This window comes from Panthera onca, chromosome F1, assembly GCF_046562875.1.
Source record: "Panthera onca isolate mPanOnc1 chromosome F1, mPanOnc1 haplotype 2, whole genome shotgun sequence".
NCBI classification, from domain to species: Eukaryota; Metazoa; Chordata; class Mammalia; order Carnivora; family Felidae; genus Panthera; species Panthera onca.
The window spans coordinates 41799544-41825344 of NC_138355.1; the positions used below are offsets into that span (position 1 = coordinate 41799544).

Genomic DNA, 25801 nt, shown 5'->3' on the forward strand with positions numbered 1-25801 from the left:
ACACCTAAATATGGTAAAAATGGCAAATCTCTTTTTTGTAATGGTAAATCTTATTTTAGACCTATTTTACCACAAAAAAAGAGAGGGTAGTTACTGAGTGTGTCCCAGTACACAAATGTACTACTCAGTGGAATTAGACAGTACTGCCTTTAGAGTACTGGATACTGGACAGTCACCTGAAATAGACATCCAGGTCCCCATCCTTGGAGCTTGTGAATGTGAATGTATATTGGAAAAATGGACTTTGCAGATGTGACTAAATTAAAGATGTTGAGATGGGGAGACAGTCTTGGATTGCCTGTGTGGGCTCAAAATGTGTTACCAACAAGTATTCTTATAAGAGGGAGGTAAGGGGAGATTTGACACAGAAGAGAAGAAAGCCATGTGGCTAGAGAAGAAGGAAGCAAAGTCAGAGAGAGTGGCTGCTATCCTGCTGGTTTTGAAGATGGAGGAGGGGACACGAGCCAAGGAACACAGTTCTAGAAGTTGGAAAAGGCAGGGAAATGGACTCTGCCTTGGGGTCTTGGAGAAAGCAGACCTCTGTTAGCACCTTGGTTTGGGACCAGTAAAACTGATTTAGACTTACAGTGATCTCCAGCACTGTAAGAGAATAAATATGCATTGTTCTTAAAACACCAACTTTGTAGTACTTTGTTATAATAGCCATAGGAAATTAGTACATGTATGATGCCCATATATTTACATAATAAATGTCTTTTTGGCAACACAGCATTATTATTGTCACCATACTGTACATTACTGATGACTTATTTCCTTTATACCTGGAAGGTTGTACCTCACATTTTAATAACCTATTTTAAGAGTAAAACTATATTTTTGACACAAAATGCCTTATACATTAAGCACATTCCCTTTTTTTATCTTAGAAATCTTTTTTAAAGGTACTATATTAAATAGTATTGGTATCCCCGAATTACAATCAAATGATTCTACTTGAAAATTCAATATTTGAAATGCTCAGGAAAAACCTACCAGAAGCGAACTCTTCCTAACCTGTTTATCACCTAAAATATTCTAATATATCCCAAAAGGCATTTAAAACCCAAATCAGATTTTCTTTAAGTGGAGGAGGTGAACAGAATATAGTTAAACTCTCTTAAATTTGCATTCATCCTAGGTTGAACATGCACTTAGGTGAGAATCAGCTTCTGAGACTAGGAAACATTAAGTGAACAGAAGTTTAGTTCCTAGAGAAGGGCCCAGTGCCCTCCTAAACCTTGGAAAAGCAATAGGAAATCCATCTTAAATCACTGTGGGAAGCCCCAGCACCGAAGACATGCTTCAGGTCTACTCAGTATTCTCCATGTTAGTCATTGATTCCTTCATGGAAATTTTAAATGATGATATTTCAAGGACAGTTAAAGCTTTCGATACCCGAACCGTAAATTGTTATGTACTCATATTTGTCAAGTTCGTATTTCCAGGGGGTGACCACTGGTGCAAACCCAGAACGTGGTCCACCCAGGCATTTATTTCTTTCAATGCCTCTGGTGCCATGCTTCACTAATCGGCGGCGGGTCCCTCACATCTTCCGAAGAGCAGTTGCTGAACCAGAAAACCACTCCTTCCTCCAAGCTCTGTGGCTCCACTGGGAAGCCCACGTGGGGATTGCAGAGATATGTGTGACACGTTGATATTCAACAGAGAAGCTAAGAAATAATACACAGGTCTCCATTAAATCATTAAACTGCAGATTTTGTCTCCGAATATCACTCAAATATGTCCCCTTCTCTCCATTTCCATGCTCATCACTCTAGCCTAAGTTACCATTATTTCACACCTGGTTTATTGCAAGATCCCCCTTACTGCTTTCCTTTCACCACCCTCCACCTTGGGCCCTGTCAGTACATTCTCCTTTCAACAGCCTGAACTCTCTATACTAAGGCTAACCTGATCATATCACCTGTTCCACATCCTACTTAAAACCCTTCAGTGACTTATTGTTCTCAATGGTAAGATCCAAATCCTTAGTAAGGTCCACAGCTGTACTCCACAGCTGCCCCTTCCACCTCACCATTTCCTCTCATCCCAAGGGCTCTCTGCCCATGGACACTTTTCAGTTGCCTAGACGTGCTGTGCCTGCACCCATTCCAAGGCCCTTCCTCATGCCGTTCCCTCAGACTGAGGATGTGGCCTCAGCCACCACCCCCACTTTTTGCTGGGATAATTGCTAATGAGAGGAACTGTGAGGACTAAACAAATTATATATATATATATATATATATATATATATATATATATATATATATGTATTTTAAGTAGGCTCGATGGCTTGAACTCACAGCCCTGAGATCAAGACTTGAGGTGAGATCGAGAGTCAGACGCTCAACCAACTGAGCCACCCAGACGCTCCCTAAACAAGTCCCTATTTTTATTCATTTTTGAGAGAGAGAGAGAGAGAGTATGCGTGCATGAGTAGAGGAGGGTCAGAGAAAGAGGGAGACAGAGAATCCCAAGCAGACTCTGCACTGTCAGTGCAGAGCCCGATGAGGGGCTGGATCCCACGAACAGTGAGATCATGACATGACCTGAAGTCAGACGCCCAACCAACTAAGCTACCAAGATATCCCATAAACAAGTCAGTATTTTTAAAGCCCTCGCAGCCCGATCCAGTAACAAGTGAGGTCTATTGAAATATTTATTATTGGTATTTCCAGAAGTATTATTATTATCACTTATTCTTTAGATCTCAGTTCCATGATTTCATAGCAGACCTTCAGACTCCTCACTTTAGCTCAGGTTTTCTTGTTTATGCGCCCACAGAACTGTGTTCAAGGGATTTTACCTCCACTTGTAATTATGCCATTTATTTATATGGTTACCTAAGTCCATCAGGCTTTAAAGTTTAAAAGCTCAGGAGCTGTGTTCTTACTCTTACTTCCATGCTGTCCGGCCCTAATGAAGGTTTAATGGTATGTGATATATAAACGCATAGTACTACATTGTGAAAAGTGGCCAGACTAACTTAAAATTTAGTCTTCTTACGCAGAGTCTGTGGCATATACAAAATTCTCTCCAAGGAGCCCTGGGAGAAGACCATCAGACACAGTTAATGTAGTCAGCTCTTGTCACCATAATGCTATAGAACAACCCCAGTGCCCTACGACAACTGAGTTTGAGGGGTCTAGGTGGGCCACAGCCAAGTGACTCTTCTGTAGGCACAGATCACCTGCACTGGGCTGTTGGTTGGTCACATACCTGTTCCACATGTCTCTGATCCTCCCCAGATCCACGGTCACCTGGCATATGTACTTCTCAGAGTGGAGCTCTGAACGCAAGTCCAGTGTGCAAACGCATGGAAGGCTCCATTTCATGACACATCTATCAACCCTTTGGCCAAAGCAAATCACATGGCCAACTCCAGTATCAATGAGATCAAGAAGCATGCCCTGCGTATGGTAGGAGAGGAGGGGAATAGATGCTAACCGCACGATAATTTAAACCATGACAGATGGTCGTGCTTTAGAGCAGTTGGGTCTAAGGTAAAGTGAGAAGCCAGTGCCACCCAGCTTGAGGAGACTTGCAATGAGGAAGCTACTGTGAACAGAGAAAGCCAGCCATGGTATCAAACATGACCCCCCAATTCAAAGTCACAAGTAAGAGCCACCACTGAAAATTGATTTACAGTTGAGATGCTTCTCATTCTGGCAACTCCTTAGCATTCTGGCAACTCCTCAACCTAGAGGTTGAGTGACAGCTGGGATTTATTTAGCCATGATTAACAAATGCCAAGGAAGTCTCACACCACACTGGGACTGTGTGAGAAATGAATAAGCAAGGGGAAAAAGAGTGCAAAAAGGAAGGGTCAGAGAAGAAGTCAAGTATAGTCAAAGCAAGAGAACTATGGGTAGTTTTTTTCATCATCATGTTTTGAAATTTTCCTTATTATGGTTTTGTGGTGTCTCAAGTCAAATAACAAAGGTTAGTGCATTGGGTTATTTTTTCTTTTTAAGTTTCACCCGACTGCACAGAAACTATCCTATCAATTCTGCCCGCAGCCACAGTGGTGATTATTTGAATATGTAAATCTGAGCATGTCCCCACCCCACTAAAAACTTTTCAAAGGCTTCCAGTTGCCCTCGGGTTAAAATCTAATCTCCGTTGAGATGGTTTCCTACAACCTTCTCAGCTGGCCCCAGCCTACCTATGCAGCCTCATCTCAGCCACTCTCAGCCACTAGAGACTTGTTTTTTTAAAGAAAATGTCACAGTCTCATCACTAGGCCTTTGCACATGTTGTTCCTCTTCCTGAGAAATTCTTCCCCTTCTCTTCTCTGAATAATCCCTAAGAATCACTTAGGTTTAAATGCTGCTTCCTCAAGGAAGGCCTCCATGACTTCCCCCTGCTGTGTGCTCCCAGAGTACCCTAGACTTCCACTGTCATAACAGTCCTCACACTTTTGTGGTTGCTGTTCTGTGTGCCTCGAGTTCCCATTCACACATGAAGGCAAGGCCCACCCACCTGACCCATTCCTTGAGATATCCTAAGAAGTCACGATTTCCACTATTTTTGCTGGAATAGTCTTCCACTTCTCAATAACTGCTGACTCTAATACCAGAGAATTTTCACTGCCGAAGAAATACTGTTGAATCTTTTTTAAAAATAAAATCACTCAGTATATCATTGGTAACGGGCACTTTGCCTTCAGCCTTTACTCATTCTTCGAAATTCGGCTCAGACATCATCACTTCCAAGAAGTCCTCCCAGTTGTCACCATCTCCTTCAAGCTAAGCCTTGGAGCCCGCTTTTGTGCTCAAAGTGGTATCTATATACACCTTTATCTCAGCACTGACCATAATTTTGCATGTTAAGTTCTCAGTAAATATTTGTTGAATTCAGGGGAACTGAACATAAGTGGTAAGTGATACATGTGTGACTTTTGCCAGAATCCTTTTTGCCAGGGCTTCTATTGACTTATGGCTAACTCTTTTTGGGGGGCAATATGGTCTTCTCTACTTGACATAAGCATTAAACAATGTTCCCATACCATTACCTGCCTCACGGGGGTGCTATGGAGACACAATACACTGCTACAGGCATTTAAAATGAGATTTCCAAGATAAACATAATAGTTAATATGCCAGGTGTTTTTCACACATTAACTCATTTAACCTCCACTACCACAATCATCACTCTCCTATAAAGTAGAACCATTACTATCATTCTCATGTTGCACATAAGGAAACTGAGGCAAAGAGAGGTAGAGGAACGTGACCCAATTTATACAGCTACTGAACGGCAGAATCAGGTTGAAACCATAACAGTCTGGCTTAGAGTCTGTGCTCTACACCACTGTGCCATTCCCTCCGTGCTCCTACTGTCATGGTGCATCAGCTTCAAATTTCAGGACTTTTCAGCTCTTGATTTGAATAATAAGTTCACTTAATCATGGGGGTAGGGTGTAAAGGGAGTATCACTGTACAATCAAAGAGAAATAAAATGCCATTTTGAAAAATACAAACTCAATTTAAAAGGTGTGATGGACTGAATTGTGTCACCCTAAAATTCATACGTTGAAAGCCCTTACCCCCAACGTGACTCTATTTGGAGATGAGTCTTTAAGGAGGTTATTAAGGTTGGGGCACCTGGGTGGCTCAGTCAGTTGAGCATCTGACTCTTGACTTCAGCTCAAGTCATGATCTCACGGGTTCGTGTGTTGGAGCCCAGTGTCGGGCTCTGTGCTAACAGTGCAGAGTCTGCTTGGTATTCTCTGTTTGCCTCTCTCTCTGCCCCTCCCCAACTCTCTCTCTGTCTCTCTCACAAAATCAATAAACATTTAAAAAAAAAAGAGGTAATTAAGGATGAGGTCGTAAGTGTGGGGCTTTAATCTGGTAAGTCTGGTGTCCTTAAAAGAAGAGGAGGTGACACCAGAGATCTCTCTCCCTCTGCTCACACAGAGGACACAGTGAGAGGACAGCTATCACAAGCTAGGAAGAGAGACCTCACCAGGTCCCTGTTGGGCCTCCAGCCTCCAGAACTGTGAGAAAATAAATATCCGTTGTTTAAATCCCTCTTATGCCCAAGTAGACTAGTTAAAAAAAAAAGCCATGTGCAAATAAGCTTCACATTTCCAACTGTATTTCCAACAAGCAAAGGATTAAGCAATAAAGAGTTAAAAAAAAAAAAAAAGTATCAGAAACGACTTGGGTCAAACCAAAGAATTCCATTGGGGAATACTCTATCCTGGAATACATCAATTTCTTGACATCAACAAGAAGTATCTGCCAAGTATCTATCAATTCTGCCCCCAAGAAGTCTATGGTCTAGTTAGGACACCATGGCATGGATTTACCTAAATGGGAGTGTGAGAAATACGTAAGACTGCAAAACAACATATACGTAACAAGTGGTACAAACTTTAAGTGCTGTACGTGTTCAGAGGAGGAAGGTTCATGACACAACAGTTTTTGAAGTATTTAGGATTTGAGGTGCTTCATTAAAAAAAAAGGAGGGGGGCGCCTGGGTGGCTCAGTCGGTTGAGCGTCCGACTTCAGCTCAGGTCATGATCTCACAGTCCGTGAGTTCGAGCCCCGCACCCGGCTCTGTGCTGACAGCTCAGGGCCTGGAGCCTGCTTTCAGATTCTGTGTCTCCCTCTCTCTCTCTGCCCCTCCCCTGCTCATGCTCTGTCTCTCTCTGTCTCAAAAATAAATTTAAAAAATTTAAAAAATTTTTTTAAAAAAGAACTGGTTGCAAATACAGTTGTGTGGAATGAGACATTTTGAACACAACAGTGGTGTCCACAAAGCCTCAGAAACCTAAATGTGACTGGCATATTCAACAAGGTCAGATAGGTCAGAGGCCAGTTCTTCCTACTGGGGGAATGAATAGCAGAAGTGTAGGGGTAAAGTGGAAAGGCGAGGGCGGGATTTTGAAAAATTTTGAAACATTCTTAGTTTAGAATTGATACTTGGGGGGGTGCTGAATGGGGACAAAACATGCAAAGATGTGTTTGGGAAGACGATTCTGGAAGCTAACTCTAGGGTAGACAGTCGGGGGAGAATGCGCAGGCAGGAAGACTAACTGGGAAGCAGGGCAGGAATCCAGACTTGTGTACTGAGATCTAGGTCAGCCTGGTGGCAATGAGGATCAAAAGGAGCCAACGTGAGCAATATTGAAAAGGAGGAAGTGACAACCGGATAAACCCTGCTTCCTTCAGTCCTGTCATTTGGCTACACCTCCCTCCCTGCCTCCCCCTTCTCTCATCAAGAGACCTCTGGGACACTCCTCATTCACCAAAGCGAGCCTTTGGCTCCTGGTATTTGTTTGAAACTTAAGCCCTACTGTCCCCTACCTTCAGCGGTGTGTTGGAGCAGGCTTGCTCCAGCTCATGAAGACCAGCTGATAGATTTTCAAGCATTTCGGAAGCCAGCTGTTAGATCTGGCTATTTACTCAAATAAAATTACAGAGACTTACCGTTCAATCGATTATATATAAAACAAAGGTAAGAATAATTCAAAATGCATCAGCCCTTAATTATCTTACTACACTTTGCTGTTATCTTCTGTTGTCTCTGGTCTGAAGGTTATTCCGGGCCTATGGTATCTACCCCTTGGCAGCCTCATGTAATGGCGGGCTTCTGCTCCTGTCTTCCTGCCTTGCGTTCAGTGACATCAAGGTAGCAGCTTGAAATTGCGGGAGCAGTCACACTATGGAAACCGTTCGGGGCTTTATTGATTGCTGTGTCGAACGTCCAGACTTAAGAAAGTGAGGAAAATGTTAATAACGCAGATTCAACTCAAAAGTGGTGCAAAAACAGAGACGTTTCAGCTTAATGAGTATCATCTGCACAATGGTGAGAAATAGTTTTCTGGTAGCTCACACAGATTTAATGACAAGTTTTTTGGGAAAAGAGTAAATGGATTGGGATATAATTCCAATTGCTAAACCATAGGCCGGCTACCGATACAGGGATTTCGCAAAAATTAATTGATTAGCACTCTGTGAAAATCAACTGGTTGCCTGGAATTTACAAAAAAAGAGGATTGATATTATTAGTGGCAAGTTGTGTGCTACACATCCTTTGTACCAGTAAAATTTATAATAAATCGATGTAAATATATGTTTGCATACCTTGCCCCCTGGCCCCCACCAAGAGAACATGTTATTAAATACTTACCAACACATTACTGCACACCATCCAGGTGAACACCCTGCTTTAATCTTTCCTAAATGTGAATTCAACTAAATACCATTCAACTGAGTTGACTTTTTGTTTCCTAATCGGTACAGAATGTGGATTAAGTTTTCAAATTAAAAAGGCTCTTTTTTCCTTAAGTTTTAAGAACCGCCTCATATCTTATTATTTTACTTATAAAATTACAAATATTTACAATTACCTTTAAGGGTGATGATTAATATTTCTTTCCCTTCACAAACTTTGGGTGTTAAACTTCTTTGAAAATTTTAAATTGGGTGTGCCTGGGCGGTTCAGTCGGTTAAGCATCCGATTCAGCTCAGGTCATGATCTCGTAGTTGGTAAGTTGGACCCCCACGTCAGGCTCTCTCCTGTCAGCACAGAGCCTGCTTTGGATTCCCTGTCTCCCTCTCTCTCTCTCTGTCTCTCTCTGCCCTTCCCCTGCTCATGCATGCACACACTCTCTCTCGAGAATAAATAAACATTACAAAAAATTGGGGGGCACCTGGGTGGCTCAGTCAGTTAAGCGTCCGACTTTGACTCAGGTCATGATCTCATGGTTCGCGGGTTCGAGCCCCAAGTCGGGCTCTTTGCTGTCAGCGCAGAGCCTGCTTCAGATTCTCAGTTCCCCACCCTCCTCGCTCCCACCACTCGTGCTCACTCTCTCTCTCAAAAAATAAACGTTAAAAAAATTTTTTTAAAGAAAATGTTAAATTGCATTTATACATTTAATATTTTCTATTTATATTAAGAATCTTGATTGATAAGTAAATCATCCCCAAGGGACTAAATATTAGATATAATTAGAAATATCATAAATCTCCACACTGCCGTGAGAGAGCTTATGCCCATCCCTCAAGGTGGCTGCCACCAGAACCCCAGCGATGTTTACCGCTCCGACAGCACAGTGCTAGGCATTGTCTACAATTAACTTTCTCTTTTGAAGCTTTATGTTAGCCTGGGTCCTCTGAAAGGTAAACCTAAAGATGGGGTTAGAGGTGCAAGAGGTTTGGGAGCCGGGATACCAGTAAGGGAAGATGGGGAGGGAGTCGGAAAAGGAAAAGACTTGGAAAAGTTTGCTGTCAAACTGAGATGCTGAGCACTGGGTGGGGGTTGGGGAGGGAGACAGAAAGGAGGGAGGGAGGGGAGGAGGTTGGAAGGGTGGGAAGGATGGAGGGAAGGAAGGCAGATCATAAACTGCAGTTTTAAGAGTTTTGTCTGTCAGAGGAACGGCCCCGCCTTAGTATCTCCTTCCCAACCCCCAATGCCCCCAGCATAATCATTGGCTGGGAGCAGCCTGTGGGAAGTGCAGCCCAGACAGAATTCACAGTGATGGATTCAGGGGGTAGTAGCTGGGATCATGGATCCGTTAACACTCTCTGCAATAGGAGATCTAACAGACACATTCTGTTGGCCACCGCAACCCCTTAGCTTTTTGTTTTCCATTATTACTATTACTATCCTCATTATTATTACAAAAGTAATACACAGCACATAAACACATATCTCCTCTATCTCTCCGCACCTGGCCTGAAGCTGTTTTCTTCCTCACAAATTGGCACTATTAACAGTCTGGTGTGTATTCTTTCACACCTTTTTTTTAATACTTTGTATATTTAAATGTATGTGTACAGAAAGATTGCATATTAAGGATGATTTCTTTTGTTTGTTTGCCTTTTATAAAATAATACATATTGGGGTGCCTGGGTGGCTCAGTCGGTTAAGTGTCTGACTCTTGATTTTGGTTCAGGTCATGATCTCACGGTTCGTGGGTTTGAGCCCCACATCGGGCTCTGAGCTGACAACAGGGAGCCTGCTTGGGATTCTCTGTCTCCCTCTGTCTCCCTCTCTGTCTCTCTCTCTGCCTCTCTCTCAAAAATAAAAAAACATTAAAAAAAAACAAATGAAAATAAAGTAATACATACTGTCCTATTACCTGCTTTTCCTTTTGATCTTGTTTTCTTAAAATTTAATGTCTATTAGTATTTCCCAAACCTCTTAACTGTCAAATCCCTTTCCCTGTTTCACACATCCCCTCTGGAATTTTTTAATTGTGTCACTTTTGTGAGAAATACCATTAAGGAGAGTTTTTAAGTAGGAAAAAAATATTTTATTTTAGTTAGGAATTATTAAAGCGTATTTAAACATTATATGTAAAGACATGCATTACAAAACTATAAAATTTCACATTTTCCCATTAATGAGTAACATGTTTAACTTACTTTAAGGAACTTATAACAAAAAACATGATTGGATGACAAGTTTTAAACTATCAACTTATGTTTAGTTTGGGGACAAAATGTACATTAAATATAGCTAAAAACGTGACCACACCTAATATAGATTAAAAACTGCCTCCAAGGCAGGGTGTTTGGAATTCTTATATTTTGCACTAAAAATAGTTATTTTTTATCATCTGTTTTATTTCTGAATGACCAGATGAAAACAGCGGTTTTCACGTTACTATTTGCAAGTATTGCCCACACGGGGTAGTCGTCATTCCTCATAAATGAAGAGCTGAACTGGATATCATCGTCTTCCCTCTTTTGCCACTGGCTTTTGAAAGCTAGAGGCATCTTGATGTGAATTCTAATGAATTCAGATCAGATTAACGCAATCTATGGGTTCGATGAAGAGTATTTAGAGGTAACTCAGCAGCATTGCTATGATTTTTGTGCTTCCTGTTATCTTCCTTTTTTCGAATTCAGTGCTCCTGACGCTTCCCTCCCTTAGCGCACACGCACAGGGGCATCCACTATGCAATATGGGACCACAAGCAAGGGGCCGTGGAAACCACTGCAGGTCAGCTCTGTGGGTGACAGCCCAGGTAGCAAGGGCTCACCTGGCCGCCCCCAGTCACTGGCCATCCTGGGATGCCGCTCCTCTTACTGTCCCGTTTCAAAGGGAGACGTTTTGAAAACTCATTTTCTTTACTCAAAGTGAAAAAACCGGTATTGAAAGAGGATGTCTCCGCCGCCTGTAAGGTTGTCAGCCACAAAGAACAGCTTAGAGCATCCCAGGAAATGCACCAGCAGCTGTGGACGTGCCACCCCCTCCCCGTGTCACCTGCTGCCTAGGACTAGCCACGCAGAAGTGCGTGACTGACCTAAACCAAGGATTGGGTTAGGTCCTTTGCGATGCTAATGTCCTGGATCCCAGGAAGCTAAAGTGGCGTGTGAAACACAAGTAGTTAAGTTCAAAGCCTAGAAGCTCTAGCTCCGTATCCCATTACTGACTTCATTTATCACATGATTTTCTTCTAAGTAAAGACCTGGATGTTGGAAGAGGCTCTATTCCTTCAAAGAAACTATTCAATGTCACTGTTGTGTCCTTATAGATAACAATGACAGCAATCATAATACCTTCAATAGAGGATTTGCAGGCAACCTTGCAATAACTCCATGTTCCCCCAGGGGTCTGTAAGACAACAGGTTGGTGATGACTTATCTAAAAAATGGATGGACAGCAAATACTTCAGACAGTCCTCCATAAATATTGTTTCTCTCTGCAGAGCTTTCGAAAGGTATTAATGGCAGTGAGTCTGAGATTATATTTCCTGATAAGAGCCTGCAAAGCAGCTATTCCAGGTAGCCAGTTAAAAGCAAAGGAGTTTTCAGATGAGGGTTATCTGAATGCGTATATTAAACAAGTAAAAGTACTTTGGAAAGTAATTCTGAGTGATAAAGCACACCTTCTTTTCCTTTCTTAGCCATCACAATCGCACCTCTTTCTTTTTATTAATATGGCTAATCAGGCTAAAATAACCACTCATGCACAACCTACTATAAGGTATGACACGCAATTTTGAAAATTAAATGCACATGCTGACATGTAACATGAGCTCCTGTTCATTGTAAAATAATAACAGATGGAATTCTACAGGATTCAACATTGGAAGTTCAATCATTTTATAAGCAAGGGCAATATTTTACCATACTATTTGTAGAGGCATCCAATGTTTTTTAAAATTGTTCCTTTGGGGGCGCACTTGGGTGCCTCAGCTGGTTAAGCATCCAACTCTTGGTTTCGGCTCAGGCCACGATCTCACAGTTCGTGAGTTCAAGACCTGAAGTGGGCTCTACGCTGAGAGCCCACTTCAGATCCTCTGTCTCCCTCTCTCTGCCCCTCCCCCGCTCCCATACCTGCACTCTCTCTCTTTCTCTCTCCCTCTCTCAAAAATAAATAAGACATTAAAAAAAATGTTCCTTTGGTAGTCAAGAAAACTAATTTCCAGAGATGGCTAGTCTGCACAGAGAGTATCTCAATCAATCTAGCTGAAATTGTGGACTCATTAAGGTCCATCTTTGATTATTAATACATACTAATACATACTAAGCATACTAAGCATATATCGCTGTGCCAGGAGCTGACTCATTCCCCGGGTCCATAAGACACTAACTTCTGTGACACAGAAGTGCCAAATGGAATGGGGCACACATGTCATGCAGGGAGGCAGGAAGGGTTTCATCTGTGAAAGATATGAAGGTAAACGCCACGGAGTTTTGTCTCCTAAGCTGAGCCTCTCAAGTCCACTCACATTCTGAAACTATGAGTTAGTCAGCTCAACCCCAATAAAATGGTTCCAGAGTCTCAGAGCAAAAAAAATAATGATAATTTCAATGTAAAAAGAAGGTCATTACCCCATGACCTGGATTCCAGAAGCCCTGCTTCATCTTCTCTTTAAAGAAAGGTTTCTGCTAAATGTTTCCTTTTGTTTTCCTAATTTACATTGGTTATTTCAAAAGAGAAAAACAAAGAGCTATTTGTCTCTGAAGAAATGAAATGGCCAGGTAAGCCAGCGACCAACAACGACACACATCTGTGAACTGCACAATCAATTCTGTGATTAGGCAGAGGAGAGCTTTGCACCCACATTGATTTTCAAATGCAAATCTGAATACAGCTAATCTTCACATAAATATAATAGGTATTGCATTGATTTTTTTCCCTCATGATCATATGAAAAATTAACTGAAGTGATGGTAAAAAGTAGCATAATATTATTCAAAGGTAGACCATGATAAGTTAAAGTTGCATATTATAATTTCTAAAGTGACCACTAAAACAAACACACACAAACACACACACACACACACACACACACACACACACACACACACACACAATTAGGTATAGCTAAAAGTCAATAGAGGAGATAAAATGGCATACTAAACAATAACTTAGCCAAAAGAAGGCAAGAAAGGAGAAGAAAGGAACAAAGAACAGTTGGGACAATTACAGAACAAAGAGAGCAGACTTGAATCCAACCATATTAAAAGCTCCAATGAAGGTGATGATAGAAAATTTGTGAGAAAGGTATAAGTAACAATGACACATGAACATGTTTCTATTTATTTTTCTAAGTTTATTTATTTATTTACATAAGCAATCCCTCCACTCAACGTGGGGCTCGAGCCCATGACCCCAAGATCAAGAGTCGTGTGCTCTTCCGACTAAGCCAGCCAGGGGCCCCTAATGCATTTTTATTTAAAATAGATCATTGTTAATATATTTTAGTGTGTGTTTGTCTCAGTTTCCCATGTGTTACTTGATCATCAAGCCCACATAGAAGGAAAAGTCACTGGATAACTCTCATCTACAGCTCCATCAGCGAAATCCCTCAGTTTTGAGTAACATGGCAGGTGCACCCACAATGAGGGCTGCTGCCATCAAGAGAAATGATTGTTTTATTTAACTGATGGCTGCTGCCTTCATCAGGGTGCTAGGGACCTAGAAACATGTGCACAGAACATAGCAGAGAGATACGCTATGCTTGTACACTCTTTTTGTCCCCCATACTAACTACTCTCATGAGTCTGAGACACCTACTTGGTGCCTCAAAAAAGTAAGATTAAATAAAGAAAGGTCAAGATGTTAGTCGCACACACAAGCGCAGAAAAATCTCAATAAATTTGATATTAGGAAGAAAGGTGATATGATGTCTGCATATCCATGCCTATAGATATTTCAAAATCAGTTTCTGGATCTCATGAACACAATAATATAGCAACATTTTCTTATTTTATTTTTTTTTGGTCTGAGGCTCTCAGCTTTACTAATTTTTTTTTAATTCAAGGTAGTTAACATACAGAGTAGTCTTGGCTTCAGGAGTAGGATCAGCAATTCATCTCTCACATACAACACCCAGTGCTCCTCCCGAAAAGTGCATTCCTTAATGCCCATTACCCATTTAGTCCACCCCCTGACCTACCTCCCCTCCTGCAACCCTCAGTTTGTTCTCCGTATTTAAGAATCTCTTATGGTTTGCCTCCCTGTTTGTATTTTATTTTTCCTTCCCTTCCCCTATGTTCATCTGTTAAGTTTCTTAAATTCCACATATGAGTGAAATCATAGGATATCTGTCTTTCTCTGACTGACTTATTTCACTTAGCATAATATACTCTAGTTCCATCCATGCAACATTTTTATAGCAAAGCAGACTGAATTCCTGTGATAAATAATTCTCAGTCCCACACAGGCAGGAGACTTTAAGAAGTTCTGCTTTAATAACAAGAGAGTTTAATTACAAAGCCAATGAGTTATGATCGACACTCCCAGCCTCCCCCATCCCATCTTCCAAGAGCTGGTACCACAGCCGCATACACAAGTAACTGCACTTGTATTTCCCTCTTGTTTTGGAGGGACAAGAGGGGTCAAAACAGTGCAGTTTAACATCCTCAGGTAACTAACACTTTTCCTAGAGGGGACCTGTGGCTGCAGAGATTTTAGTTAACAAGTCATTTAACCCTGGGGTGTAAGAGATACCTTATTAATCAATTAGTGACAGAGAAATGGATTTTCTTGGGGTGCCTGGGTGGCTCAGTAGGTTAAGCGTCCGACTTCGGCTCAGGTCGTGATCTCACGGTTTGTGAGTTCCAGCCTCACTTCGGGCTCTGTGCTGATAGCTCGGAGCCTGGGGCCTGCTTCAGATTCTGTCTCCCTCTCTCTCTACCCCTTGCCTGCTCACACTGTCTCTCTCTCTCTCTCTCTCTCTCTCTCTCTCAAAAATAAATAAACATTAAAAAAGAGAGAGAGAGAGAGAAAGAAATGGATTTTCTTCCTAAGGCTGTGACACTCGACAACATGTGTGCCACATTAAGCCACCAGCTAGTACCACAACTTTAAGAAGAAATAGGACTTTAGCGTTATGGTTTTAGCACCAAGGACGCCTTCCCCTTCTCACACCTCCTTGGTTAGCCTTCTGACCCAACCACTGCGGTCTCTGTCCTCGCTTCTTGCACTAATCACCTCGCAGATTGCTCTGCTCCCACCCCTGCTCCCCTACACAGAATTCCTAACACGGGCCCAGAGTGAGCCTTTATAAATGTCAAGTCAGATCGTGACACTGCTGTGCCCCACACCTCACTCTGTCTTCAAGTGGCCTTTGAGGTCCCACAGGGTGTGATACTCCCCTCCCCACGACTGCTCTGATTTCACATCCTGCTTCTCCACCCATCACCCACTCATTCCACTCCAGCTACACCAGCCTCTCCACCAGACTATGCACTGGGCACATTTCCACCTCAGGGCCTTTGCGGAGCCTCTTCCTCAAACACCCGTGTGACTCACGCCCTCACCACTTCAAGTTTTTCTTTAAATGTCTCCCACTCAGAGGCCTACCCTAACTACCTTTTCAAAATTGCAAACCAGCCCATTGATCATTCTCACTTTGATCTTGTTTTCTCCCACATGGCAGTTACCACCTACTGATGGCCAAGAATGTTAATATCTATTCTATTACATAGCTTTACATAAAAGTATAATTAATTTACATATTTTGCTTTCTTTGTTCTCTTGCTAGATCGTAAGACCTACAAGAACAAAGATTTTCATCTCTTTTGTTTCCAGTGTCTAAAACATGGCCATATTCAATAAATACGTGCTGAGTTTCTGAATGAATAAATGACAGGGTACATTTTCATCAAGAGTCAGGCACGAAGAGCCCTAGGTGCCATGATGAGTCTAAACTTGATCCTGAGGGCAAGGGCAAATGACGAAAAAGATAAATTTAAAAACCTCCAATAGGGGGAAAGTTTCCTGACATTGGATTTGGCAATGATTCCTTGGACAAAAAAGACAGCAAAGGGAAAAAAACAGATAAATTAGGCTACATCAAAATTTAAAACTTTTGTGCGTCAAAGGACACTATCAACAGTGAAAAGAAAATAGGAGAGGGGCGCCTGGGTGGCGCAGTCGGTTGAGCCTCCGACTTCAGCCAGGTCACGATCTCGCGGTCCGTGAGTTCGAGCCCCGCGTCAGGCTCTGGGCTGAGTTCGAGCCCCGCGTCAGGCTCTGGGCTGATGGCTCGGAGCCTGGAGCCTGTTTCCGATTCTGTGTCTCCCTCTCTCTCTGCCCCTCCCCCGTTCATGCTCTGTCTCTCTCTGTCCCAAAAATAAATAAAAAACGTTGAAAAAAAAAAAAAAAAAGAAAGAAAATAGGAGAAATAGAAGAAAATATTTGCACACAGAAGAAAATATTTGGAAATCATATCTCTGATAATGGATTGAGATCCAGAATACACAAGGATTGCCTACAATTCAACAATGACAAAAAAACAATCTGATAAAATTGGGCAAAGGCCTTGAATAGTCATTTCCCCAAAGCTGACATACAAATGACCAATAAGCCCATGAAAAATCACTGGTCATTTGGGAAACGTAAATCAAAACCAAAATAACATACCACCTCACACCCATTAGGATGGCTGTTATTAAAACAAAAACAAAAACAGAAAACTGTAAGTTTTAGCAAGGATGTTGAAAAACAGAATCCTTGTGCACTGCCGGTGGGAACGTAAAATTGTACAGCCACTGTGGAAAAGAGTCTGGTGTTTCCTCAAAAAAATGAAAGAGAATTAGCACAGCACCCGGCAATTCTACTTCTGGGTATATACCCAAAAGAAGTGAAAGCAGGGTCTTGAACAGATATTTGTTCACCTATATTCATAGCAGCATTATTCACAATAGCCCAAGAAACAACCCAAGTATCCATCAACAGATGGGTGGATAAACAAAATGGGGCATATACATACAATGGAATATTATTCAACCCTAAAAAGGAATGGTATTCTGACACATGCTACATGGATTAACCTTGAAGACATGCTAAGTGAAAGAAGCCAGTCACAAAAGGACAAATACTATGTGATTCCACCTATATGGATTATCTAGAGTAGTCCAGTTCACAGAGACAGAGAGTAGAAGGGGCTGTTGTCAGGGGCTGGGGGGAGAGGGAATAGGGAATTCTTATTTAATGTGTATAGAGTTTCAGTTTAGGTAGATGAAAAAAGTTCTGGAGATGGATGATGGTGACAGGTGCACAACAATATAAATGCACTTAATGCCTCTGTACATTTAAAAATGGTCAAAGTGGTAAATTTCATGTTATGTATATTTTACCACAATAAAATATAATAATTAATTTTTAAAGACCTCAAGATGGATTCCAATGAGCTCCTACCCCATCCCCCTATTCTACCAGGATAGTCTGTGTGACAAATAGAATATGGCAGAAGTGATGGTCCTTCATCTCTGAGATTAGGTTATAACAGACTACAGCTTCCAACTTTATTACTCATTGTAGGGAAAGTCAGCTGCTGTTTTACAAATCGTTCTGTGGAAAGACCACAAGGTGAGGAACTAAAGCCTCTTGCTGTCTACCATGTAAGCTTGGAAATGGATTCTTTGAGCCCAGTAAGCCTTCAGGTAACTGTTCCCACCAACCGCTTGACTGCAGTCTCCAGAGACCTTGAGCTAGACTCGCTCAGCTAAAAGCATTCCACTTAGCAAAGTCACTGCCAGATGCCTGACCCTCTGCAAATAGTGAGATCATAAATGTCTACTGTCTTAAGTTGCTAAATTTGGGGGCAATTTGTTACACAGCAATAGGTAACTAATGAAAGGGATAAGAGGAGGCAGGACAGCCAATTTAGAGTCTACTGCAGTATTCCAGTTCTAAAGGAGAAAGGGTCTGGACTAGGACAAAGGCAGTGGAGGGAAGAGGCTGAATCTCCTTCAACAGGACTCCAAAGGCCGGAGTAACAGGACTCGATATGATACCTCATTGGGTGCAGACACAGATAAGGAGTGGGAATCCAGCATGATGCCCAGATTTCTGACATGGTTGCCTGGATATAAAATGAATCCTCAGGATATAGACTGATACTGACCCCCTCTGATTGACTCATGATCTCCAACACCAACCGAGCTCTAGGCTGTTTCCTTGGTATTTCCTCAGCGACTACGATACATACACTTCCTCCGCACAACCCCTGCAACAGCTCAAGGTCGCCTCTGCTTGCCTGATGCAGGCAGCGTTTACCATTCTCTCCTCTCTGCCCCAATGCACATTTACATACTTGTAGTGTTTTGCAATTACTGGTTTGTACTTCTATCACCTTTATTTTATTTTTTACCCTTGAGGAAGAAATTTGGTTTTTCCATCTGATAGCCCTTGGCCCTAGAACACAGTAAGTGCTCAATACATGTTGATGAGAAAATGAAACAACAAAGTGACAGCTCCACTCCACCCACCAACACACTTATTGGGCCACATCTGCTCAAAAGAAAATTTCCTTATGCCAACATTTTATACTCCTCCCTCCAGAACACCCTTCCCAAGATAACTAAGCAATCCTTCCTGCATTCCTGGAATGGATTCTCCAAGGATTCCAAGAGTCCAAAATGATCTGCTTTAGCAGTGGACTAAAGGCGGCCTTTTGGACAAACAAATAGGAGTGACAGACCCTGAGGAAAGTTCTCACACTAGAAAGAGAACACATCTGACCACCAGAAACTTACATTCCAACCAAAAAGTGGGATTTTTTCCTCTGTTCCCCTTTTTAGGTTTAAAATTATAAACCCCATTGCCTAAAGGTTCAAGTCCCATGAGATATAAGGTTTATAATTCCTCACCCCTCATATTAGGTCTACTTCTCTTGAACAAATAATTCATTCACTCAGCAATATGTATTGAGTGTCTCTTATGTGCTAGAGACATAATAGCTGATGGCAACCTAGGAAGCTGTTCTGCTTCCTTCTTCAAATGTTTCAAAGAATATTTTGAGAGAGGAATATGTCTTAAGGTCATATCAAGCAGCAAAAGCAATAAACAAAACTCTTCAATATGTAATATGATCCCAGTTTTGCCGATATGTATGTGTGTCTATATGTGTCTGTATATGTGTAGATATATGCACACACACACACACACACACACACACACACACACACATACCCACATACGAGAGACAAGACAGAAATGAAATACACCAAAATGCTAACAGGTTGTATGTGTTTGAAGTTTTCCACAACAAAAAATGAAAAACAATGTTAAAAGTGGCACTGGCTTTATGAGTGAGGATAATTTTCTTTGTACTTTCCTAATTATCTAAAGTAAATGCCATAAAAAATGGTATCAAATGTCATTTAAGGGGCGCCTGGGTGGCTCAGTCGGTTGAGCAACCGACTTCGGCTCAGGTCACGATCTCACAGTTCGTGGGTTCGAGCCCCACATCAGGCTCCGTGCTGACCACTTGCTCAGAGCCTGGAACCTGCTTCAGATTCTGTGTCTCCTTCTCTCTCTGCCCCTTCCCCACTCACACTTTGTCTCACTCTGTTTCTCAAAAATAAATAAATGTAAAAAAAAAGAAATTTAAAAAAATGTCATTTAAAAAGACACCTAATATGGAAAAGAATATAACAAGTGATTAACAGTAGTTACAGCTAAAGGAGAGGAAAGGGGAGAGAATGAGCTCTTTTTGCTTCCTTCTTATTGTTACCTGTATTTTCCTAAATTTCCTATAGGGAATCATGTATTTTTTAACTGGGAAGTCAAACCTATCTAAAAATTTACTTAATACATACATGTTATGGACTGAATGTTTGTGTTCTCCCGAAAGCCATATGTCGAAGCCCTTAATCCCCAGTGTAATGGTATTCAAAGTGAGGCCTTGGGGAAGCTGAAGTCATGAGGATGGGGCACCCATGATGGAATTAATGGCCTTATTTGAAGAGTCCAGAATCCCCCTTCTCTTCCCCATGTGAGGAGCCCGTAAGAAGGCAGCCATCTGCAAACCAAGAAGAGTCTCCCCAGACACTGAATCTGCCAATACCTTGATCTGGGACTTGTCAGCCTCCAGAACTGTGAGAAATAAATGTTTGCTGTTAACAGGTCTGTGGTATTTTGTTACAGCCCCCTGAACTGACCAAGACCATAGATAACAATAGACATCTGAGAACATAAGCATTTCCTGTACAATGGCTCTGAATAGCAGCCTTTTCTCCTGAAAAGTGACTGTGTACCTCTTCTTTCTATATTAGAATGCTTCTTCCGTACTAAATTGGTCAGCATTCAGATTTAAAATGTAAACCCTTGCTCAGGTTGAGACTCGCCGGCTAAGCACAACCTCTATGCCATCGTCAGCCCAGGGGTCCAGGAGCCAGTCTTCCTGGAGGCAGACCGGCTCTTCCTCAGAAAGACAGGTGAATAGGCAAAAGAACAGTCTAACCTACCAGTCCTTCCACACCTGTGGCTGGAATTTGGGTCCTCGGACATTCCCGATTTCTTTTTGGCTCCAGCAGCTCTTACCCCAGGGCCAGCCGAAGGTGTGAGGCGTCACTGGATTTGCCAGGTCTTCACACCACCACCTTTCTGTTTCTGAACACGGTCTCAGAAGCTCGCACAGCAGGTAACTTGATGTCTACACAGCATACACATGAAGTCACCGCTTCGTTGCCAGGCCCTCCTACCCAGGCTGGCACCGAGATCCCTCACCCCGCGAGTGCTGTTGGCACCCCCGTATTGTCCTGTGCGCCATGGGACACCGGGCCACTCACCTGCTGTAGAACTTCAGAGAAGAACTCCATAGAGTTCCTCACATCCCTGATGCTGCCATCCTCTTACCCAGTCTGGTTCCCTCCCTCCCTGCCTTCTTAAACCACTTCTTCCACTCAGTTTAGGGATTCTTCATAGCCCTAGGCAAAAAGGTTCTCCTGATGCTTTGTAACATACATTTATTTATTTATTTATTTATTTATTTATTTATAGATACCCCTTTATTTATTTATTTGTTTTCTTTGAAGCAAACTCTACGCCAATGTGGGGTTGAATTCACAATCCAAGATCAAGAGTCACGTGCTGTACCGACTAAGCCGGCCAGGAGCCCCTGTAATCTATCTATCTATCTATTTATTTAAGACATAGAAAGAGTGTGGGGGTGGGGGTGGGGGGGTGCACTTGCATGAGCAGGGAAGGGGCAGAGAGAAAGAGAGAGAGAGAGAGAGAGAGAATCCCAAGCAGGCTCTACACTGTCAGTGCAGAGCCCAGTGCAGGGCTCGATCTTACAAACCCTGCAATCATGATCTGAGCTGAATGCTTAACCGACTGAGCCACCCAGGAGTCCCCCTGTAACATTCTTTTAAAGCAGAAAGTGTGGGATCGAGCCTCTCGTTGGGCTCCACTCTAAGTATGGAGACTGCTTAATATTCTCTCTCTCTCTTCCTCTGCCCCTCTCCCCTGCTCATGCTCTCTTTCTCAAATAAAAAAAAAATTAAAATTAAAATTAAAAAAGTTTAAAGCAGAAAGCACTGGCCTATGTTTGGAGACCTCTCAGGCTGAGTCCTTCGAATCAGGAAGACAACAGAACATTGCCTGGGGCCTGTAGGATGCTGATGGCCTTTCTCAGAGCCCAGACCTCTTATGCATTTGGGTGAACTCCAGTCCTTCATGGACCCCACTGGAAACTTGTGGAGCTGCCCAGCTAGCTGGCCTTTGTGAGTTCTGTGGTTAAGAAGGTCTAGAGTTCTCTTTGCCCCCCAGTAGCTAGGCTAATGGACGGCAGAGTTAATATGAGTTCTAGGCCTTCCTAGTTGTCTCCTCTACATCTGACTTCTCGGAACGGCCAATCCCAATATTCCCAGACTTCTCACCATTGCAGCTGTCCCCACCCCACCTGTGGTTCTTGGTGATCTTATCCTCTCTGGCAACATTTTACTTTTTTTTTTTAAGGTTTTATTTTTATTTGAGACAGAGAGAGTGCCGGGGAGGGGCAGAGAGGGGGACAGAGGCTCTGAAGCGGGCTCTGCGCTGACAGCAGAGAGCCCAGTGCGGGGCTTGAACTCACCAACTGTGAGATGAGAACCTGAGCTGAGCTGATTTCAGATGCTTAACCAACTGAGCCACCCCGGCGCACTAACATTTTATTGATACCAAATTGACCTACTACCCAATTTCATTTTTTTAAAGTTTATTTAAGTCATCTCTATGCCCTACATAGGGCTGGAACTCACAACCCTGAGATCGAGAGTCGCATGCTCTCCTGACTGAGCCGGCCAGGTGCCCCTAATTTGATTTTTTTTTAAAAAAAGGAAAGGGAAAGGAAAACACTTACACTTCCTAAGCGTGTTCCTCTCTATATGCTACAAACATGGGGCAGAACTACCTTGTCCCACCCCAGCAACTTTAGTAAGAGCAATCGCAATGGTTGGGCTATAGCCTGTTACTGGAGTTTCGGGCTGAGGCAAATTATTGTTATTCCCAGGTTATAAACCCTAAAAAAAAATCCCATAATGGAAATGCTAACAGCTCATTAACTATAATGAGTGCCATTGCAAAGGACGCGTTCCGGCACAGGGTTGGCAACTGTGTTAACTGGTCTTTTAGCAACCGGAAGAGCTCATATGCCAGGCAAGTAAGGTACTTCATGTTGGGACCAACCACTCTGCAGTTGTGTGGAACTCCTCCCGGTGCCCAGTCGGGCCTAGCAAAACCTATTTCCACGGCCTGATTTGTACCTTGAGGGAAGGCAACACATCTGGGGGACAGTTGACAAAGAGGGGAAGCCAGCTACCAGCACGAGCAGACGTGAGATCATTAGCCTCAGACATCGGACTGCAGGCAGCGCCTGTTATCACAAACAAGCTGTTTGCTCGCGGTTTGAATCTATTTCTGGAAACTGTTTACCTAAATGAAATTACTTACCCACTGGGGCATGGTTCAAAGCTCAAAAGATAAGTGCAGTCGGCTGCTAAAACGATGCAAGCCTGGGAAAGCAAGGGGGAAAGAACAAAGTTAGATTAATCCTAGGAAAAAAGACTCAATGCCGTAAAAATTACATGGCATTCTTTTAGACCATCAATTAATTTGAATTCCAAAAGTTCAAAGCCACTATTTAAGGGAACTAATTAATAGCTAATATTCTCCCCAGAGTGATCTCCTAGAAGGTTTCCAAGAACCAGTGCACGGAGGGGCTGACTGTTCCGTCCCCCAGTGGTCAATACAGGTAACACCAGACTGAGTCCTTGGAGCACAGGACTGGGATTTCCCGTGCCTGGAATAGTAATGACGCTTAGTAGGTTTTTCTCAGACTCCTCCTGAACTTCAGTTACTCTGGGGATTTGGCTTACTGAAGCCACCTTTGAATTATGCTCCGTGGAAAAGTTGGCCCTAAGGTCTAAGACTAGAACCTAATCTTGTAGGTTCTATTAAAACTGTTCTTTTCGTCAGCTACTCTAGGGGAAAGTTCTTATTTGCGTTTTTAACCTTAGGTGCAGAGTGTTGAATTCATCTTATGCCTCAGTTTATGGCACGTCATTTTCCCTGGTCCACACCTGTTCCCTCTCTGTAATTTTTGTAAATTCTCTTTTGATCTCCCTACTCACCTCTATCCTCTTGTCCTCCAACCCACAGGCAGATAGCCTAAGGCGCTTAATGTTTATTTTGTTTGCTTGGATGTTGGGATATTGCTGTTTTGTGTCCATATATTTTCCGTTTTGCTCATCACCCTCTTACCCAGATTTTCTTTTATTCACGTTATAGTCTAGGCTTTGTCCATTTGCATTTTCATTGTTTACACATTTGAAGTGATCTCAGAGATAGATTCTTTGTGTTCTAATTTTTTATTTAACATTTCTATCATGGGACTTTTTTTTTTCTAGGCTTTGATAGTCTTTTTCTTTTTTTTCTTATCTCCCTGCACCCCCAGCAGGTGATCACTGCTAACAAAATGGGCATGGTCTATCCCCCACACATTTCTCCAGGGTCATTCAAACCCTTAAACTCCTGGACACACATATATCTGTTTGTGTGTGTGTGTGTGTGTGTGTGTGTGTCTGAGAGAGAAAGAGAGAGAGAGAGATCTACTTTAATGAAAATGGATTCAAAATTCATTTCTCTGAGGTTTGCTTTAAAAAATTTTTTTTAATGTTTATTTTTTGAGAGAGAGACAGAGCACAAGTGGGGCAAGGGCAGAGAGAGGGGGAGACCCAGAATCTGAGGCAGGCTCCAGGCTCAGAGCTGTCAGCACAGAGCCCAATGCAGGGCTCGAACTCATAAACTGCGAGATCGTGACCTGAGCTGAAGTTGGCTGCTTAACCGACTGAGCCACCCAGGGGCCCCCTTTCTCACTTTTTAGACTCATAGTGAATGGAGGACAGTGGGAGCAGGCACGTAAAGTATCGTAACATTTTCCATCTGCAGTTTGATCCAAGGATTCTAAGAACATTGAAAATTGACATTTTCCCAACAAAAATTAATGGTTTTAAAAATAATCTTCCAAGAAACCCTGAAAGTCTAACACATGTACAGAGCTTTTATGGGAAGGTACTAGTGGTATTAGGAATGAAATGGTTGGGGCTGAACTCAGACTTCTCCTGGATCAGGCAAGAGGCAGGCCTAACTAACCAAAGAGAAGGTATCAGGGAGTGGTGTGAAACTGGGTCACACTGTCAGGATATTGCAGGGCATGGAGGAATGTAAAGTGAATGCTCCAGAATGAGCAGATTTCTGCCCTGAATCCTGAGACTGACATGGGGTTTCTTGTCTGACACCGAACTTTCTCTTCCTAAATACATGGGACCAAACTGGAAACATACTGCGGTCAGTGTGTGTAAAAAATCTAGAAATTGTCATAATCCAGTCGGTCAACTCTACTGGCACGCACCCCGGGCAATGGAGCACAAAACGAGAGGATGGAATGATTACAGAAAGGGAAGCAAACAATGTTGACTGCTTGCATAACTCTCTATCACGGGATCCGAAATCAAAACAGAGGCTCTGAGACCACTTAACTTGTTTAGAGTGGACTGAGACCCACCACCTCATCAGCTCAGGTTGCTGGGTCATCATCTTTAGCAAGATGCATGCGTAAGCTGCATTGAGCAGCAGGTGAAATGACTGGCTCCCTTCCACACCACTATGGGGGCTCCAAACCAGCTTCAGTTCCTGGGGAGGAGTCCTAAAGGAGAGAGGGGACAAGAAATTCAAATCATTTGGGGCACCTGGGTGGCTCAGTCAGTTAAGCGTTTGACTTTGGCTCAGGTCATGATCTCATGGTTTGTAAGTTGGAGCCCTCCATCAGGCTTGCTGCTGTCACCACATAGCCCACTTTGTGCTGCTCTCTCTCTGGCCCTCCCCAGCTTGTTCTCTCTCAAAATAAATAAACAAAAAAAGAAAAAGAAAAAGAAATTCAAATCATTTGATACATGTTGGAGAACTGTCTTAAAGAGCTCTCAGGTCCCCATAGAAAAACACAAGTATGACAAACTGCACAATGTGTGGAGATGTCTTCAAGCTGTACAACAAAACTAAATACGGGATTGATTGGGCATGGGGAAGTCAAGGCAGGCCTCACAGAAGAGACGGCGTT

At 42.6% G+C, this 25801-nt stretch overlaps 1 protein-coding gene across 1 annotated transcript in view; it reads right to left on the bottom strand.

Moving 5' to 3' along the window:
* The window catches only part of LOC132686331 (uncharacterized), an 83871-nt gene that overhangs the window by 41603 nt on the left and 16467 nt on the right, over window positions 1-25801 (bottom strand). Inside the window, exons 3-4 of the mRNA XM_081791904.1 lie at window positions 25225-25390; window positions 23137-23198 (exon numbers count right to left, since the gene is read on the bottom strand). Coding sequence (XP_081648030.1) covers window positions 23137-23198; window positions 25225-25281 — 119 coding nt within the window. The 5' untranslated portion in view covers window positions 25282-25390. The remainder of the gene's footprint in view (window positions 1-23136; window positions 23199-25224; window positions 25391-25801) is intronic.